This window comes from Rhipicephalus sanguineus, chromosome 8 (assembly GCF_013339695.2).
Source record: "Rhipicephalus sanguineus isolate Rsan-2018 chromosome 8, BIME_Rsan_1.4, whole genome shotgun sequence".
NCBI lineage: Eukaryota > Metazoa > Arthropoda > Arachnida > Ixodida > Ixodidae > Rhipicephalus > Rhipicephalus sanguineus.
In genome coordinates, this window is record NC_051183.1 from 15,932,677 (window position 1) to 15,953,857 (window position 21,181).

General features: G+C 45.0%; 1 protein-coding gene across 2 annotated transcripts; it reads left to right on the forward strand.

The window, feature by feature from the left end:
* The first annotated feature begins 1,868 nt into the window (after positions 1–1,868).
* Positions 1,869–13,120, forward strand: LOC119401444 (uncharacterized). 2 transcript variants are annotated; one of them, XM_037668264.2, is made up of 5 exons: positions 1,869–2,003; positions 9,687–9,835; positions 11,537–11,604; positions 12,221–12,304; positions 12,830–13,120. In XM_037668264.2, exons 1-5 carry the CDS (start codon positions 1,878–1,880, stop codon positions 12,967–12,969), a joined length of 567 nt encoding a protein of 188 aa, XP_037524192.1. In that variant the 5' UTR covers positions 1,869–1,877; the 3' UTR covers positions 12,970–13,120. The 2 variants fall into 2 exon arrangements, with proteins under 2 accessions (XP_037524192.1, XP_037524193.1); XM_037668265.2 differs by having other exon boundaries at positions 12,836–13,120.
* Positions 13,121–21,181: the final 8,061 nt, after the last annotated feature.

The window sequence follows — 21,181 nt, forward strand, 5'->3', positions numbered from 1 at the left end:
AATAGAGGCGATTCAAGTTTGATGTCAAATATTTCATTTTAAATTGTATTTAAATCTGCAGCAGCTGCAGAGACAGCGGGACAGTTTATTCAAAGTGATAAGACGCTGTTTTTCAAGCCTCAGACAGACAGCCACTCAGATTTTTCTGCTGCTCAGGACTGATTCAGTTTAACCAGATTTCAACCTGTATCGAGGCGTTGCGCAGCTTCTGCGCAACGCCTCGATACAGCAGATATACCAAAACTATTTTTCTGTATCTATATTTTTTGTAGTGTGCATCTCCCGTGGATTTGCCACTTTGTGCAAACTTCTAATATTTAACACAACAATGTAACAAACTCCCCTGCACATAGCATCTCGCATTATCATGAGAATTGCAATCTACATTTCAGGGCGTTGAATTAGCTACTCGAATCATATTGATTGTTTATTTCACATGATGCAACATCCTTATGCGACACCGCGTACACTCTACGAAAACAAGAGTGTGTGTGACTCCTTTCGGTGAGTCCTGACTAGCGTATACGACTCTCTTTAAAGAGTCGCGTTAATTCTCTTGTCCGTCACACGACTCTGTGAAGAGAGTATGATGATCTACAAAATTAACAGCACAAAAGAAGACGCACGAACACGCAGAGACAAACGAGCGCTGACTTCCAACTAGTTTATTTATGCGGAAACATAGAAATTTATAGCACTCACATATCACAAAAAACAGAGAATTACATCACGCGCAGAAAATCCCTCTCTTTATGAAGAAGAGCTAAAGCAATGCTAACGCATTGATCACAAAGCTTATCAATCAAGTCAGCTTCTAGGCTCTCACGCGTAATCTGTTCCCGGTTTTTAGCGACGACACTCGACTTGACAAACAACGGAACGCACTGGCAGCGAGAACAGTGATGGGCTAGATTGCCTTGCTTATATTTTTCTACATTGTACTTGTCTTCAGATAATCTAGAATTTAGGCACCTGCCCGTCTGGCCAATGTACAATTTTCCGCACGATAATGGTACACGGTATACGACGTTCAATGTGCACTGGACAAACTTAATCTTGTGCTTAATAGTGCATGCTGCAACTATTTTTGCGGTTCGGGTCAGTGATCCTGGAAATGTCAGACAACTTATCAGGTGCAGAAAATGCAACACGAACATTAGCTCGCTGAGCTATTTTTTTTTCACATTGTGGGAAAGAGTATGCAAATATGCAACAACGGTGTTTTTTTTTATTTTGTGCAGCCAACCTGCAAGCTGATTGCCCAAACCTGTGCTCCTTCCTGAGCAAACCCTCAAGTATTGAGGTTGACAAAAACTTGGGAAACCCCGCGTCTGTTAAACGAAGAGCTTGTGTGTGAAGTCTCTCGGTCATGGCATGAGAACATGATTTCTTAAGCGCATTAGTGAAACATAGATTAGCAATGCTTCGCTTGACCAGTTTTGAATGCGCGTATAGTCATACTGAAGCAAAGGTTTGTTTGCGCGCGGTTCATAAATCCAACAAGTGTGCTCGTCACTAAATGTTAGTTTAAGGTCTAGAAATTTGATAGTGTCGTCTGTTACTGTTTCATGCGTGATTATCAATGGATGCAGAACTTCCTGGAAGATTGTCAATACATCTGCTACATCGGCTTTCCGCGAAGTGCTGAGGTCAAATAATACTAAGTAATGGTCTGCTGCTTTTTCTGCTGCTCAGGGCTGATTCAGTTTAACCAGATTTCAACCTGTCGCTCACAATGTTGAAGTAGGCCACACATACAAAAAAAAAATCAACGCGGCAAATGAGACCGTGTTACGGCTTATAAGCCGATCAGTGTTTTCGATTGAAGCATTATCCTTCAGGAGGAAAGTGGACAGCAGCGTAGGGACAAGCTGACAATGACTTCTGAAGTTAGAATGTCCCGAACGGTCGTCGGTATACACGTATTACTGGCGTTTCTACTGCCGACTGTCTTGTGTCTAGGCGAACATAAACTTCACAGAAACACGACCAATGCATTTCAGGTGAGGCTCATGTTATGATCGCTGCAAATGACTGACTATAAAGCCATGCAAATACGAATTCGCGGAGGCGTTCTGTTTTGCCACAAGTAGAACAGAAATATTCGAGAGACTTCGTAAGCGCTGGTAAGACTTCGCAGGCCCTGCGTTCGTATTTTTCCTTTCGTATTCATCTTTGACTCACTACGCAATGAATAGTGTGTTGAAGGTTTGCACTGACAACTTCCCTGGTACCAACGTTGCGACCGGTTAGTTTCATGCTTTGTTCCTAGTGCGGCTTCGTAATCATCAGTCAGGTGAGCGTAGGAGGGACCATCCATACCCTGCATTTACTCCTGACTTGGAATGTTGCTTTGGCGTCTTTACTAAGGTTGCCAACCGCTTTTACGGCACGCATGGTATAAAGAAGCACTGGTCAGTGACTACAGCGGGATTAGCCTCTAAGCGTATACCTTTTAAGAGAAAGAATGCGTAGAAAGGCAGGGGCTTTTGCACCTGTTGTTATAGTGTCCCTTCTAATGCTAACACGTTATTAAATGGAACTGCACGTTAACGACTGCATCAAAGGAAGGAAGGAACACGAGAGAGAGGAAAGGCAGGAATGTTAACCAGTCTAGAAAAACTGGTATGCTACTCTACACTGGGGAAAGGCATGAGGGAGTTTGAAAGTTACTGGTAGAGAGAAAGGGAAAGAGGGAGAGGGGTAGCGCGCGCACACACACACACACACACACACACACACACACACACACACACACACACACACACACACACACACACACACACACACACACACACACACACACACACACACACACACACACACACACATACACACACACACACACACAAAGCTACAATCCTCACAGTCACAATATCGCCATTGGTCTACAACCGCCGGTGCAAATCTGTCGTAATGTCTTCCTCGCCTTCATCCGCGATGATCTCTCAGGACGACATTACAAAATGGTTACTGCCGTCATTGGTCTGTAGTCTATGCGAGCTAGAGCAACAGCAAGTGATTGTCCCTGCACGTTTTAGCGAGGACAGTCGCAGAAGATGTGCTGTAATGTCTCCTCGCTAACACAGTTGTCACAAAAACGGTTGTCAGCCGCTCCAATGCGAAAGGAAAATGACTTCGTGAAAGCCACTCTTGGCCATAAACGGCAAAGCGGAGTGACCTCTATACAACTGCTACTGAAAAGAGCAAGGGGACAGAGGTCTCGGCACACAACTACTGTTGTTCAAACAGCACAGTATAGCAGCACTAGAATGGTTCGTGCTGCTCTTTGTTCTTCGTAATAACCGCACTAAATGCATTCGTAGACAGCAGTTGAGGCAGCTTGTGAGGTCGGTACATTGTAAAATTATTGCTTCTCACATCGGTCTGTGGTCAATACGCACCAGCGAAATACCAAGCATATTAAATGTGATCAGTGATGGGAGGATAGAGGACTCGAACAGATAATGACGGCACAGTAGATCTGTATCTCCATGCAAGTAACACTTGCAGGAACGTTTCATCGGAAATGACACTAGCGAATACTGGCCTCGATGTAAATCCGCAAACTTTGTTAAATTGAACATTGTCATCCAAGTGTTTGTTGCACAACACTGTACAAAGGAAATATTTCTGAGCAACAAAGCTTCCCGATAAACAACTAATTCGTCTATTTCGGGATTCAAACACTCCACCGACGACTCTTCGGGACAGTCGCTCTACCATCTCAGCTAACCGGGAAACCAGCAGTTTCAATTTCAGTTTATTGAACATACTTATGTGGAGAGTTACACATAGGGAAAGCTATACAGAATGAGGTTCCTTAGTGTGAAAACTGTAATAGGACCTCTTTAGTTTGGCAGTGCGAGTGCGAATTAATCAACAAATCGAAGCACATGGTCCTTAAATATGACAAAACGTATACGACATCGTGGGTGGGAAGTTAACTGAATTTCGTTTGCAGCTTTGCGTTGCAAACGGGTGAATGATAGCATTAGTTCCTTTCGAGAACTTCCATTCACCTAGCGAGATTCCTCTGAACTAATTTGCAATATGAACAAGTCATAATTGACTACCCGGAGCTAGTTTAGAGGGACAGAAAAGAAGAGAGAGAGAGAGAATTTATTTACAGAAAGGCAGAGAGGTCGGCCTGAGCTATAGTTTGCTCTGGCCTGCTACTCTACACTGGGGAGGGGGGACAGGGGAGCGAAAGAGTGATGAATGACGATGGTAAGGTAGGGAGATGAGAATATAGTTCGTGACGCTGGGGCAAATCTAAAGACGTGCATCCAGTCCAGTGGCTTGCAAGAAGGCTACGACTGCTTCTATGACCACGCTTGTGCTGCTGACGTCAGGCCAAGGACCTAACACAACCTCATCGGTTAAAGGCCTACTATGATACTGCCCAATCGATGAGATCAGTTTTTGTCGTTCTCGTGCGTACGCTGGACAGACGCAAAATATATGTTGAAGTGTCTCTGGTATCCGACAATGACCACAATCGGGACCTGTGTCACTGCAGCCGATCAAGTGGGCATAGCGTCTTGTGAATGCCACACCAAGACGAATGCGGTGAATGATGCATGTCATATTTCGCTTCAGCTTGTGAGGCATACGAAACTTCATTTCTGGGTCCCATTTATGAAGCCGCTTGTGCCGGCGTTCTGGTTTGTTCCAGTGCTCCGAAGTGTAGGTGCGCATTACTTGCCGAAGTAAGGCGTTAGTGTCTGCTCGCGAAAACGCAATGCACACTTCCGGGGCATTATGTACAGCTGTTTTAGCTTCGGCGTCAGCCTTTTCATTCCCCATCACGCCACAGTGAGCAGGTATCCACTGGAATGCTACATGATGTCCATTTTTCATAGCATTGCCAAGAAGCTCAGCAATTTCTATCGATAAGGTATAATACGGGCCTTGTATCATGATGCAATCGATGGTTTGGAGAGCAGCTTTGGCATCACAGAATATCGTCCATCTTCGAGCGGGCTCTGCGGAAATGAATCGTATTGCTTCCCGAATAGCAACAAGTTCCGCAGCAGTTGAAGTGGTCTTGTGATCCAACTTGAAACTTCTAGCGACGGTCATTTGCGGAATGACAAAGGCTGCGGCGGAAGCACGTGAGGTGGTAGATCCATCAGTGTATACGTGTGCCGCACCGCCATACATTGTATAAATGTGCAGGAGGGTAAGTTGCTTTAGGCCGATAGATGGTACCAGGGACTTCTTCGTAATCCCAGGTATCTGAAGCCTAACAAGCGGTCTAGGCAGAACCCACGGAGGTGTCACAGGAATAGATGTTGGAGAGAATCTTGATGGCATAATGTTCTCGTGCCGCGATAGAGCTCTAGAATAACAGCAGTCTGGGTGGGTAACAGGGAGTGCTGATAGGGGATGTTGCCTGTGTCGGGTCAGCAAGCGAAGGTGGACTCTAAGGGGCTCGCAGAGCCTATATACATCCATGGGACAAGCCCGAGCTTCGGCGATAGTACCATTGGTTGATGTGCACCGTGGCAGGCCCAAGCATGTGCGCAAACCTTGAGCTTGGATGCTTTCTAGCGTGCGCACACAACTAGGTTTCATGTTGGAGAGCACGGGCATGCTGTATCGTAAGTATCCTACGAATAAAGATTGGTACAGTTGTAGGAGAGCAGCCTCCGGCGGACCCCATCTTGCTCCTGCCAAGAACCGAACCACGTGGACAAAACTTTTCAGCTTTGTCTTCATAGCAGCGACGTGTTTAGACCACGATAGATTCCGGTCGATGATGACACCAAGGAATTTGTGTTGTGCTACTGTAGGAATCTCGGTCCCATTCACGATTATTGGGTACCTCGTCATTTGTTTGCGCGTAAATGCTAGAAGTGCGCATTTTTCAGTTGAGAGTGCGAGACCTTGACGTCGTAGGTACCTTGCTGTGATGGTCACTGCACGTTGCAGTCGGGCACGCAATTGAGGACGTGTAGCTCCAGACGCCCATATGCAGATGTCGTCAGCATATGTGCTAACCTTCACCGTGTCAGGAAGTTCAGCACCAAGTCCAATCAACGTGATGTTGAAGAGGGTCGGACTGAGAACACCCCCTTGGGGAACTCCGCGGATAATATTATAACGATCGGTATCTCCGTCGCTCGTCGACATATACACGGTACGGCCACTAAGGTAACTCACGATCCATGCATACATTCGGCCGCCGATGTCTAAATCCTCTAGCGCATCAAGGATGGCATAATGCAAGACATTGTCGTAGGCGCCCTTTATATCAAGAAAAACTGCGGCCACTAATCTGCGTCGACATCTTTCCTGCTCAACGTCGGAGACCAAGTTGATGACACCGTCAATGGCTGATCGGCCTCTCCAAGTCTCGAAAAATTTAATAGGGTAGATGAGGAGAGAGGAGAAATACAGCGGGATTGTCAGGTTAATGGATCCACCTATTTGTCTTCTGAATTTCCTATCATAGCGTTGTTATTGCTCTGTGACAAGCGGCGTTTAATTAACGTCACCAAACGAAGCTTTGGAGCCGGCGCCTGTCCCCGGCGTTTGAGAAAGGGAAAGTAATTAGAAAAAGTTTTCACTGCGAACAGAGATTCTGGGACAATGCAACTGTGCCTCACATTTACGAAAACAAAAAAAAAAGCAACGCTGCCGGACTGACTCACAGTATGTGAAGTCGAACGTAGCAACTGTTACTAGGTAGGAGTAGTGCACGTTCTCTTCTCCCCTCCGATATTTCCTTGAGCATGAAAGACAAATACGTCAACACTCAGACACTTGTGGTTAAAGCACTGGTTCTTCGTCTGGCGATGCGTGTGTGCGAATCGTGCACCTTCTGGAACAAGCAAAATCCGGTCCATTTCGAACTCTGGAGCTGTCCGAGCGTCTCGAGATGTTCTCTGACTTCCAAACGCACCGGTATTTTGCCAAGGAAGAAAATTAAACTCCAACATTCCTTCGAACAAAAGAACCTCAAATTAAAGCTTTCTTATTTTGATGATGTCATTGGCTGCCGCTTGAATGGAGCGTTGATTAATACTAGCTCAATGGAAGGTAAACAAAAAAATGAGGTCGCCCGTGCGCCAGATTTGACGGCATTATTCAGCCTTTAGTGGGTTTAAAAGTGTACTGACAGGATTTTTACGCATCTCAGAAAGGCAATTTCTTGGTTCCGTGGCATGCAGTGTTAACACTCTTCCTACACCGGAGCCATTAAACATGTATAAAATATTTCAGTATCACTTTCAAATTTTTGTCGTCGTGCATCTGCAAGCCAGCCGCATCACAATGGACATCATCATGACGAAGCAACACAGTTGGCTATGTTTGCAAACTTCACGTCCTGCATGAGGCCGAAATCACTGTCGGAGTCGCTGGGTGACAATTCGCTCATCACAGTTTACGTGCGCCACGTGCAACTGACAGCAGACGTCAGAGCTGCTGCTAGTACATCACGAGTTGCTGTCCCAACGTGACATAGGCCCAAGTCACACTGTGTTTACACGTCACCGTGAAACCGCTCCCTCAATATCGGAACAGAAAGTGCTTTTTTTTATTGCGATAGCAATTATATGGACAGTCTCGGCTGGATTTTGCCGTCGCCGTCGCCGCCGTCATGCACCGTATATGTATAAGTATGTATATATATATAAAGGCCCCAAAGAAAAATAACTCAGAAAAATGCTTCCGAAGCGCGGAATCGAACCAGAGACTTCCTGCTCCGCAGCGAGCGGCGCTATCCACTACGCCACGAAACGCAGATCCTCCACGTAGCTAACGGCGAGCGTTATATACACACCATTTAGCGCTGGACGGACTCAGAGACAAAAGGCGATAATAAGCGTTTCTTCATTACCAGCGAGGTGGCGCTAGGAGCCCGACGGGCGCATTTAAAAGTCGTCGGCGAGCTCGCTCGCTTCTTCTTATATTTGCGCATGGGAGAACCTTGCCCTTCCGCTGTCTGCTCGCGCGGTTTTCTCGTGGCGCGGGGTAGAGGAATGTTTCACGCTTTCACCGTGATGTCCGCGCTCATGTTACGGCGCGTACGAATGTCACTCGAGCTCAGGGACGCCGCTAAACGAACAGAAGATGAGCGCGAACTATCAAGTGTCACAGCTCGACACTTGAAGCGCGCTAGTTTCCTTCGCTGCTTCGGCCGCCTTTGCAACAGAAGCGCTGTTCAAACTGAGAGTATCCATTGGCGAGCCTCACTTCGTATAGCATTAGTTCCTTGCTATCGCATTCATTGCTTCGCCCTTGCGGCGAAACTGTGACTTTTTTTTTTAAATAGCCTTATTAAAAAAACGCCAGGCCTGCGCGGAAAGCGCAGCACAGTCACAGCGAAAGCTGGAAGAGCGGCATTTCTAGAGCCCGTTATAAACTCTCCTGTGGCTACTAATACAGGTACATTAGCAACGTACGCACTACGCCACAAAGCGTAATTTTTGGGAAGTTGGGAAGCACCCAGCACGACATTATTCAATGTTCTGCGGAGAAGCGAGGTACCATATGTAAGCGATTATGTGCAGTTTGTTGATGCGGCGGTTGATGACGATGAATAATTATGGTTGCGCCCTTTGTAATGGGTTGGAAGCTTTAAACGACCCACTAGTTACGTAATGCATATTGTGTGACGCCTGGTCGTTATTTAACTGTCCCAACACGCTTTATAACACACTTTAACCGGAGAAACGTAGAGCGAGAGAGAGAGAGAATTGACTTTATTGAGACCCTGAGGAAATGGATCATGGGAGCCTTATGGGCTTCCTTGGCAACCAACAGATGTGCACTTGCGAGGAACCCACTACGCTATAAATGATTGTAATTTTTGAGAAGTAGGGCAGTAGGCACTGTGCCATTTTTCGTCATTCTACAGACAGCCGTGGTACCTGCTAAACGCATGTAAGGCATTATGCGCACTTTGTTGATGCTGTGCGTGATGACGATGAAGAATTATGGCAGAGCTCTTTGTAATGGGTTGGAAGCATTCAACAACCTACTCGTTGCGCAATTCGCATTGTGTGACGCCTGGTTACAGAATTCGCGTTGTGCGACGCTTGGTGCTTATTCTACTCTTTTACCACGCTATATTGCATATGATAATGTGGTTCCTTCCCGACATGAAGCCTGTACAGGACCTTTTTGCAAAGCAGTTTCAAGCACCGGCATGGCTCAGAGGTTGAATACTGGGCTCCCACGCAGAGGGTCCAGGTTTGAACCTCGTTCCATCCTGGAATTTTTTTCTTATTTAGTTTTTTTTTCTTATTTCGAGCGATACTGGTTACGGACACCGGCGGCGGCGGCGGCGGCGGCGGACAACTACGGCACCAAAAACGGCCGGTGAAATGATCTCATAACAGCTTTCGCTGTAAAATATATTCAATGCGTTCCGAGGCACCACGATACTTCTTCTAGGGGTTCTCGATACCATCGTTCTTATTTACAGCTCTAAGTTTCGCTCTAAGTTTCTAAAATTAGTGTCAGTACTCCTTTAAAGAACGTGTGCTAGGTACACGTTACTGGGCCTTTATGCGTACTCATGGTTTCACCAGAAGTCCGCAGCCACTCGATGGTTCTACACAGAAAAAAAAAACAGATCTAGAACAACATAACCGCTCGGGGAATCACTGAACCGTTGTATCCACCTACGTGGTATAAGCGAAGAGGCCTCGTGTGCGCAAACATGTGCGCAGGTTTTCGACATCTTTGCGGACGGCGTGGGTGTGTATACATCCAGCAACGACCCTAGCCTGCAGTGTCTCACCGCCGACCGGATAGAATATGAGCCGAACAAGAAGTCCGTTTACACCTGGCACCTGCATGGCGGCCAACGGTCAGACAAGTAAGGCATTCCCACATGTCCGAAAAACAGGTTTTCGTAATCTTCTTAACTACTGTTTTAAGAATTGAAAATGTTATGTCAGCGAATGTTCATCCACATTGCTAGCAATGTTTGCTGAAAACAGAAGCGAATAAAAAGTAGCCTTTCGTTAAACTCATACGTCGGAAATGACCTTTTTTTCATGGGCATGGGATCAGTTTGTGCACAGACTCCAGAATTGTTCACACCTAAAGGTCAGTGCTTAGCGGTTAGGAACATTTCAAATAGTATTAATACTTAACCTTTTGCTACGCTGCACTAATCTATTTTGGACAGTTAATTGAACATAACTAAATTATGAAATAATCAAGTTATTAAGCGCGGAGCACTTTAGGGGCCCTTGGCTGTCGTCTCATGTCGTAGCTTGGCGTAACGCGCAATGCACCGAAATAGGTCAAAAGAGGGCGCTATAGGCCAAGTCAGTAACAAATAGGTCAAGAGATGGCGCCACTGCATACCAAATGAAGATTTCCTTTCCCGCCATGGACGCCGAGCAGGCTGCATTTTTGGAACGCCAGCGCGCCCTTGCCCGTTAACTCCAGCATCGCCGAAGGTGTAATTCGTTTGTCCGAGCCAGCGAAGCGATAACGAAACGCCAGCGCCTGGTGTTAGACGCAGATCTACAGAAGAGAGAAGCGGAGGCGAAACGCCAGCGAATGCGAGGTGTCGCTCAACTTAGGAAGACTATGACACAAGACGAGCTCCAACAAAGACAGGCGAACGTGCACTTTCGACTCAGGCAAACACAACACAAGCGTCAACAGAGGCAAGCGAATCGTCAGCTCTGCTCCGCAGTTTGTATTTTTCAAAAGGGTGAAAAAGGCCTCATTTTTATTGCGATAGCAATTATATGGACAGTCTCGGCTGGATTTTGCCGTCGCCGTCGCCGTCGCCGCCGTCATGCACCGTATATGTATAAGTATGTATATATATATAAAGGCCCCAAAGAAAAATAACTCAGAAAAATGCTTCCGAAGCGCGGAATCGAACCAGAGACTTCCTGCTCCGCAGCGAGCGGCGCTATCCACTACGCCACGAAACGCAGATCCTCCACGTAGCTAACGGCGAGCGTTATATACACACCATTTAGCGCTGGACGGACTCAGAGACAAAAGGCGATAATAAGCGTTTCTTCATTACCAGCGAGGTGGCGCTAGGAGCCCGACGGGCGCATTTAAAAGTCGTCGGCGAGCTCGCTCGCTTCTTCTTATATTTGCGCATGGGAGAACCTTGCCCTTCCGCTGTCTGCTCGCGCGGTTTTCTCGTGGCGCGGGGTAGAGGAATGTTTCACGCTTTCACCGTGATGTCCGCGCTCATGTTACGGCGCGTACGAATGTCACTCGAGCTCAGGGACGCCGCTAAACGAACAGAAGATGAGCGCGAACTATCAAGTGTCACAGCTCGACACTTGAAGCGCGCTAGTTTCCTTCGCTGCTTCGGCCGCCTTTGCAACAGAAGCGCTGTTCAAACTGAGAGTATCCATTGGCGAGCCTCACTTCGTATAGCATTAGTTCCTTGCTATCGCATTCATTGCTTCGCCCTTGCGGCGAAACTGTGACTTTTTTTTTAAAGAAGCAGCCCTTAACAATATCAGAGATGTTTGGGAACACTTCAGGGTTTAACTATTTATAATGGCGTTATTTCTATTGGTGACCTTTGCAGAGACACTTACGTGACCGAATATTACCCAGGACCTACACAGGACACTGTAGTAGCCTTTTTCAACAACGGTACGTGAATACGTCGCTTTTAATCACGTTGCTTTGTTCACTAAGCAGTTGAATAAGCGCTAAACAAAGTATGACAGTGCAAATCTGATTGAGGAAGACGTGGGCTTCAGTGGCGTGTCCAGAAATTTTTTCGGAGGGCTCAACTATACTTTATATATGTTCGTGGGGGAGTTTGTATGTAGGAGTTTGTCTGCTGAAATGGCCGGTATAGAGTGCAATATTTTCTTATTTGTCGAGTGAAACTGTATAAAATGCATACTATTCTACAAGAATGTGAAAAATGACACGCCTACGCTTTCACGTGTGCTCGAGAGTAAAATTTGTTACTTTTATAAAGCAAGTGGTAACCAACAGATACAATGAGGGGCAGTGGCGTAGTCAGAAAGTTCTTTTTTTTGGAGGGGGTGGGGGTGGGATTTAACTATACTTTTGTACATGTTGCGCTTGTATGTATGCGTGTATACATACACATACAAAATTGAAAAATTTGGGGAGAGGAGTTTGTACCCCCTCAACCCCCCTCCCACCAATCCCTTTAGTTACGCCAATGATGGGGTGGCTTGGTTTTTACGCTTTGATTGTAATCTGATCACATTTTAACCTTTTTTTCTGACAGACAAGAAACACCCGAAATTAGTCACGTTCGACTACACCAATAACAAGAACTGTGTTGTCGCCAATTTCCCATACAAGGGTGACGGTAAGTATTCGAAGCAGAGGTGGGAACTTGGACTAATCCCGAACTTACTTCACTATGTACAAGATAATATGAACATTATTTTTATTGCCAAATTTTTACAACAATTGTACGAAGCATACAATGTTGTAAAGTACAGTACAGTTCAAGGTTTCACCGACACCTGAGACAAAAGCCAACTTAGTGGCTCAGCACAATGACATGCGAAACTCCATTTCATTTCCCCATATAAGTCGCCGTGTTCAGCGTGATCCTCAACGCAGAAAACACAAGGTTGATCATGAAAAGTTGATGCATAATAGCCTACATATACTCTATTTCTTCGCTCTAAATTTCTTTCGCACCTTTAAGGTGCTAGTTGGTCTAACAGTACCTGACAAATGTGTTTGAAAGCGATGGTTTATAAAATAAATTCCATGCAGTCTCCGTGTCCGTCTTCTGCAGTAACCACCGTGTTCGCTTCTCACAAAAACAAGTGTTATTAAATCTCCGGACAAATGGCCTCTTTCATACTAATTCGCTTTCTAGTTTCAGTGTGCATACTGTGGGTGCCGAAAAAAGATGTATCGTCATACCCGCAAGAATGCGTTGATCAATTTGAAGACATTTGCGACGCCGAAGTTCCCGACTACCAAGAGGGCTTGTGCGACGACGCTGTCAGCGCGTAATACGATGGACACGCACTCCTTTGACACTCAAAGGCTGGACGGCACTCGTTTCCTTTGTCGTCAAACGAAGGTTTATTAAAATGCTCGCCGATTGTCTATGCATAAGACCTGTGGATCACTTGTTCATGGTAACCACATGACGTTAAAAATATAATAAAATATCTGCTATACTGTTCGCTCCATTGACGCTGACAGTTGCTACGAAGCGGAGCGTTCTTTACCTCTTCCTGTCTCATTGATGATAAGAATAAAAGTGTCCCTGCACTCGTAATCATATTACAGGAAGTCTCGCCAAGTGGACAGCAACTTTGCTCACTGGGCATGCGATCTCTCGACCAATTCTACAGAATGAATGTGTGTTAGTAAGACACAGCTCACACAAGTGAGCTGTGCCTCACTAAACACAGCTCTCTAAACCAGGGGTCGACAACATTTTGAGGCGGAGGGCCGAGTTGCATGATGCCGACACGCACGGCAAATCGGTTGGGAGGGTAGGGGGGGGGGGGCTTTGCAGGCAAAGAGAAAAAATTCGGTGAATTGACAATCATGATGTAAAAAACTGGAATAGGAATCATGTTTATTTTCAGCCCGCATGTCACAAGGTAGCAATTTAGAAACACAGGTTACAAGCCGAAAATAAACCTCTTTCAATGCGACATATGGTGCTGAACATTCTTAGCCAATTCGAAAATATCTACATCAAGGTTGCTCACCGATAGACGCCGACAGTCCTGGTGATGTTCATCGGTTAGTTGGCCGGGGGGGGGGGGGGGGGGGGGATGTTCTGACGTCGTATCGGGGGCAGCATAATGGTGCCCCACGGACCACAGGTTGCCGACCCCTGCACTAACCCATATAAATTCAGGCAAACATAGCAGAAATTTCGCCGCCTTGTGCCCCTAGTTGTGGTCGCTAATACTCCCAGCTTTTCACGTAGATAAGTACTCAAGACATTGGACGGGGGATCAAGCGCCACCGTAGTGCGACTGGTGGCACACCGCGGTCGTTATGCGGAAGTTGTCTCAACTACAGCAGGTGCGGTGTTGTTTTACAGCAAAGCGGTGTATATATGGCTAGGTTCCGGCGGATCACGTCACGCAGCGGACAAAATGACATTTAAAACCGTTTTCGCTGGCGGATATATACCGGTTTATGTATAAAGCGCCTCATCACAGGTGCCCCTCGCCACCGCCGATGCCTCTTTCACAAGAGTCGCGATACTCGGCGGCGGCACTCCCCACCCATCGCTGTGCCCCTCTGTTGCGTGATGTGGAGATCGAGCCAGAGCTGCTATTATCTGCAGTTGCCCTTTAGACTCACTATGGGACGGACGTGTGTTGTTGGATCGGAGGAAGAAGAGCGACAATAAAAAAAAAAGTCGCAGTTTCACCGCAAGGCCGAAGCAATGAATGCGATAGAAAGAAATTGGAATGTCACAAGAAGAACTAGAAGCAGCTCGATACTTGCAGCTCGCCGCTGAAGCGCAAAGAAGGACGCCCTTAAAGAACGCACAGGGCAAGCGTGAACTAACAACTGTCGCAGTTACGTCTTTGTACTTGAGCAACGCGCTGCAAGTGTCGATAGTGGAGAATCAGATGCTCTTAGATATTTCTTTTTTCTTTTAAACTGCGGCGCGTGGAGTGACCCCCTGCGTTTCCTGCCACACGGGGGCGTCTGATGCAAGGTGTGCCTAGAGCTACTGTATGTGCTACCTAGGATATACAGTAAGTCTAGGTGTGCCTTTAGGAGTGCCCGGTATTATTTGTTTGTTTTTTTTCTTCCACATCACGAGTGGGTACATAAAAGGGTCACATTGTCGTGCGCGTCTCAAGGGCAGTTTTCAAATTGAATGAAAATTAGGAGCGTTGCGTGATAGAAAACACGCTCAAGCTGCTCCGGCATTTGCTTACCACCAGCGGTAAATGGTGTATATAAATAGCTCGCCGTTATTTCGCTGGTGCATGCATGGGGCATGGTTGAGTTCTCTAATGCAGCGGGCTGGTGAGCGAGAGGTCGATGGTTCGAATTCCCGGTCGGGTGCTTCGGAATGTTTTTCTTGCGCTTTATTTTTCTTTGTGATACGTATATATATATATATATATATATATATATATATATATATATATATATATATATATATATATATATATATATATATATATATATACATATATATATATATATATATACATACACATATATATATATATATATATATATATACGTATCCGGGACATGACGGCGACGGCGACGACAAAAATCAGCTTGGGCGCCACGACTTTACATGGTATTCGGTTTCGTCTTCCCATTTTAAAATCTGTCCTTGTATGAAAAAGTAAAACATAGAATAGAAATATCTTTCAACTCTACTTAAATGTCTCGCTCCAATAATTCCATATGTTCGTTACGCACTCCAAGAAAAAACAAGCGTCCTTTCACTCTTTTTTGAGAGTTCTGGCTTGCCACGTATATGACTCTCTTTAACGATACAAGGGAACGCTCTTTGGAAATCATTACACTCTCTTCGGAGAGTCGCGGGACCCAAGAGAAAGGTAACGTGTCTCTTTAAAGAGAGTCATAAACGTCGGGACTCACCGAAATGAGTTACACCTACTCTTTTTTTTCTTAGAGTGCGGAATCCATATAGAGTCCATATATTTTTATATATTTCAGCTATTCTTAAGGAAACATATATAGAAATATGGGGATGACATACGAAACGTTTTAGTAGCGAAATTTAATGGTGTGTACATAGTGAAGGCTAACTATTTACCTAATATTTAACTAACAACTTGAAGATCACAATTCGTGGTACGTTATTTCGTCCATTCCTGAATGTATATCTCCAAATGAGAAACCACGTAATGTGCTAAACATCGCTTTTATTTTCAATGTGTTAGATGGCAGCAGGTGCTTATTGTAAGCACACACATGCGCACACGAACACAGCACGTGCGCTATTACGTTTTTGTGGGTTGTTTAGACGAGAGAAGCGACTGGTCCCAGTGTAATGAAGGAAACACCCCGGGGTGTCATCTGCGAAAGCTGTGCCTGCCGTGTACAGCGGGAGTCAGAATTACACGCAGCCAGATGTCCTGTACATTTCGCGGGTTCAATGCACGGCTTATTCCAATGCTATCTAGCAAATACAACAAACACCAGCTGAACAATATCTTCAATAGCCTATGACGCTTCTGGAGGAGACGTACGTAGGCGCATGATAAATCGCAAAAATTGAACGGTATGCCATCAATTATTTTGAGCTTCTGCGCAACGCCTCGATACAGCAGATATACCAAAACTATTTTTCTGTATCTATATTTTTTGTAGTGTGCATCTCCCGTGGATTTGCCACTTTGTGCAAACTTCTAATATTTAACACAACAATGTAACAAACTCCCCTGCACATAGCATCTCGCATTATCATGAGAATTGCAATCTACATTTCAGGGCGTTGAATTAGCTACTCGAATCATATTGATTGTTTATTTCACATGATGCAACATCATTATGCGACACCGCGTACACTCTAAGAAAACAAGAGTGTGTGTGACTCCTTTCGGTGAGTCCTGACTAGCGTATACGACTCTCTTTAAAGAGTAGCGTTAATTCTCTTGTCGGTCACACGACTCTCCGAAGAGAGTATGATGATCTACAAAATTAACAGCACAAAAGACGACGCACGAACACGCAGAGACAAACGAGCGCTGACTTCCAACTAGTTTATTTATGCGGAAACATAGAAATTTATAGCACTCACATATCACAAAAAACAGAGAATTACATCACGCGCAGAAAATCCTTCTCTTTATGAAGAAGAGCTAAAGCAATGCTAACGCATTGATCACAAAGCTTATCAATCAAGTCAGCTTCTAGGATCTCACGCGTAATCTGTTCCCGGTTTTTAGCGACGACACTCGACTTGACAAACAACGGAACGCACTGGCAGCGAGAACAGTGATGAGCTAGATTGCCTTGCTTATATTTTTCTACATTGTACTTGTCTTCAGATAATCTAGAATTTAGGCACCTGCCCGTCTGGCGAATGTACAATTTTCCGCACGATAATGGTACACGGCACACAACCTTCAATGTGCACTGGACAAACTTAATCTTGTGCTTAATAGTGCATGCTGCAACTATTTTTGCGGTTCGGGTCAGTGATCCTGGAAATCTCAGACAACTTATCAGGTGCAGAAAATGCAACACGAACATTAGCTTGCTGAGCTTTTTTTTTTTCAGATTGTGAGAAAGAGTATGTAAATATGCAACAACGGTGTTTTTTTTTTGTTTTTTTTTTGTGCAGCCAACCTGCAAGCTGATTGCTCAAACCTGTGCTCCTTCCTGAGCAAACCCTCAAGTATTGAGGTTGACAAAAAAATTGGGAAACCCCGCGTATGCTAAACGAAGAGCTTGTCTGTTAAGGCTCTCGGTCATGGCATGAGAACATGATTTCTTAAGCGCATTAGTGAAACATAGCTTAGCAATGCTTCGCTTGACCAGTTTTGAATGTGCGGAGTCATACTGAAGCAAAGGTTTGTTTGCGCGCTGTTCATAAATCCAACAAGTGTGCTCGTCACTAAATGTTAGTTTAATGTCTAGAAATTTGATGGTGTCGTCTGTTACTGTTTCATGCGTGATTATCAATGGATACAGAACTTCCTGGAAGATTGCCAATGCATCTGCTACGTCGGCTTTCCGCGAAGTGCCGAGGTCAAATAATACCAAGTAATCCTCTACAAATCTAAATACTTCGATTACTTTAGTGCTCTTTACGCGCATGGAAATTCGTTTGTCCAGTGAAGCTAACATCGTTAAGTATGGGTGCAAGGTAGGAACCAGTGCACACTCCTTGCTTCTAAATATAAAGGCAGTCCTCCCAACTTACGCAAGTCGCGTGCAGGTAAAAAGCGGGTAACTCTACAAACTTGCTAACAGATAGCCCAGTGGTGTTCTGAAAATGAACGGCACCAACCTTGTCAATGCTATCTTCAACAGACTTCAAAATTGACTGCATGTTCGTCCGTCGTCTTTTGCGCTGTTATTTTACGATCATGAGCAACCAACTAGCCCGATTTACCGCCACTCTTTAAAGACAGCCATATACCTGGCAAGCCAACGCCTTCAAAAACGAGTCAAAGGACTCTCTTTTTTGCTTAAAGTGTAGTGGGGGATTTATGATTAACTTTGAACACATAATAGAATAAGAAAAAAATAAAGGCAAATGGTGTATTTTTAAAATGTCTTTTATTTGGCTCTATGATTTCCATATTCGGTTAACTTAAGCTATGCTTTCTTGCCTTCATAGTTGGCAACGTACGATTTTCTGCGAACGAAAAACATGGACCATCGGTTTTCTCAATCCTGTTCGCTCTAAATAAATTAATAAATTAATGAAATAATTCAAGCGAGAACACTTGAGTTGCATTATAGACGTGCACATGTACTGATAATGTATTATTCTTTTGTGTCTGGCCGTCGTACAACGGTCTCATTATATTTGAGTTCAAAATACATCACCGATTTCGTGCTTTGATGTCTTTTTTTTCGAAATTTTATTTTTAACAAAGTCAGAAGAGAAATTCACGCGAGTGACCGAATGCGTTGTTATAGTGACAACCATGTCATTCAAAGTTCTACGCCCCCTTGTCAAACAGCTGGTCCCCGTCTGCTAATAAAGAACTTTAGAAATGATAATAATATCTTGACCCTCCGATAAAATATGCGTTTTCGTTGAACAGGAGCGAATGCCACTCGGAGTTTATTACATGCAGGCCCGTAGCCAGGGGGGGGGGAGGGGTTAGCCCGCCCCCCTCCCGAAATTTTAATGGAGGGAGGTGTTTTAGCGAAAATTAATTCGAAAAATAGGTGTTTTTCTCAGATAATCAAGGCCTTCAGCAATCCCCCCCCCCCCCCCCCCGAAAAATATTCCTGGCTACGGGCCTGATTACATGTGGTAATGTATAAGTAGTCGCAATATTTCGTTATTCTTCTCTTGCTTTATATACGCTGTCGGTTTCATTCCACATCAAGACAGCTGCATATACCTCGAAATGTTCATTTTCAGACTATGTTTCATTTCTTTGTGAGGCTGCATAGCCTCCCTGATGTGTTTTGACATTGATCGACAGTTACGTCAGAGCCGATAGAATGGGTGTACCGCTGCATTGCTCCAAAGTCTAGCCGGCAGATGACTGATTAGGGCTTCCGTCTGTTGCACGAGTTCTGAGAAGTAATTAAATTGTAGATTACCGCGACAACTATATCGTCCTCTGTTCTGCGAAAACAGAAATAGCCAAATAACATCAACGAAAGCTCATTAAATTAAGAATCGTTGGAGGGAATTGTTATAACAATACGTATGTGCGCGATGGGGAGCACCACCAATATTCAACTTCGTTTCGAGCTACCGCATTATTTCGGTGTCTTCTTCCTTTTTTGTTTGTTTTTTACAGTAGGTTTGCCCCGTTTTAATACTGCTGCTCTGTACAAGTGGCTATACCATTCTACGTGATTCGATGACTAAATCCGCCTTAACGTGTTTATAACTTCCAATTCAACCGTGCTACTTTTTGTGTGTATAGAAAACTGATAAATACCGCTGTTTTTTTTTTAAATCATGTTTTCATTTATCGGGCTCAGTCTTCCTCAATTCATATAATCCACTTCATAATCAACGTCGCGATATCTAATCAACCGTACCACATGTATGAAATGACATCTGCAGACTTGTGCAACTGAGTCAATGCATTCTTTTGCTTATCTGATTAGAGCTGCGTCGTTATACCACCATAGGGGAAAGGAAGGTTCTTGTTTTGTGAGAATTCTTCTCCCCATGAGTCTATTACTCCTTATCATCCGCTCCTCAGTTAATCCAGTCAGTGTGCAGCGATAACAATAATGAAAGCAAGTGTTTTATAAAGATAAAAAGAACAAAAAGCGAAACAGAGAGATAGAGAAGAAACCATCTTTACAAAATGAGGCCCCAGTATAGACCAGCTGTCAATTTGTAAGCCACAGCATGTAGCCAGGGAAGAGATAAAAAATGAGTTGTTTGAGATTCGATTTTCTCCTGCCCAAATACATGGGACAATGGTTTCTGTGAGAACCTCGATTGAAAAAGCTTGCTCGATTTGAATGTACACAGATGCAGCCTAAGTGAAATTATAACGTAGTGGCACTTTGAGATAAAAGGACAGGCACACACGAAGCTCTCGCGCATTACAAAGGAACTCGCGACGGAGAAATGGCTTTCGTAAAACTAGGAGCACCAGCGGCCGTGGCCGTCCTGTGGCTAGCGCTTGTTTCGACAGTGACATCTCTCGGTGAGCACAGACTGCATCGTAACCAGGTCGATGCATTCGAGGTAAGGCGCGAACTTTGCCCATTAGCCATTTCGATGGAGGCGAAATGCCTGAGGCCCGTGTACTTAGATTTAGGTGCACGTTAAGGAACTGCAGGTGGTCAAGATTTTCGGATCCCTTCACTCAGCGACCCTCATAACCATATCGTGGTTTCAAGACGTAACCCCTCTACCTCCCCCCCCCCCCCCCAATTATTATATGTTATCATTGTCCATAAGTGCCCGTGAAATATCCACTAAAATATTCTAACTCAATTCCACCTCACGTGAAAGCTGCACGAACTGCGGAGCCTTGATTCGCTTGTGTTTCCCTTGTGTTTCTCTGCTCTTTTGTATCCTTTGCTTGTGCTTGGCTGCTTTTTCTGTTCTTTTCGCGTGATTATGTGACTTTTTCTATCCTTTTTCTTTGTTATTTTCTTGTGATTATCTTACTTGTTTTACGATTATCCATTTTCGGTTCTATGGTCTCCTTTCTACTGTTCTACTGTTTGCTGCTCCGAGAGCGGTAACTCCCTGCGCTGCCGTTTCTCCTCCGCTTCTCTCTTCCTTAGATCTGCGTCTAACGCCGACGTTGGCGTTTCGCTGTCGCTTCGCTGGCTCGGATAGCCCTTCGATGACGCTGGCGTTCACGGGCAAAAGCGCGCTGGCGTTCCAAACGTGCACCCTGCTCGGCTTATACGTATCAAGCGTGGGACCTGCGTTACCCCAACGCGATGCATGAGACGACGGGAGGGCGAACTCCTCCGCAGTTAACTTATTTGAACTCTATTTAATGGACCCCTCATTAGGCATCATTTCAAAATTTGTTTATACGGGGATGGGTGGATGGGTGGATGTTTGAAGCATTAC

Bases quoted from the DNA above. Each gene is read 5' to 3' on its own strand.
- LOC119401444 (XM_037668264.2), top strand. From the start codon at position 1,878: ATGACTTCTGAAGTTAGAATGTCCCGAACGGTCGTCGGTATACACGTA. The intron at 9,836-11,536 runs GTAAGGCATTCC...TGACCTTTGCAG, and splicing joins GGCGGCCAACGGTCAGACAA to AGACACTTACGTGACCGAAT. The intron at 11,605-12,220 runs GTACGTGAATAC...TTTTTCTGACAG, and splicing joins AGTAGCCTTTTTCAACAACG to ACAAGAAACACCCGAAATTA.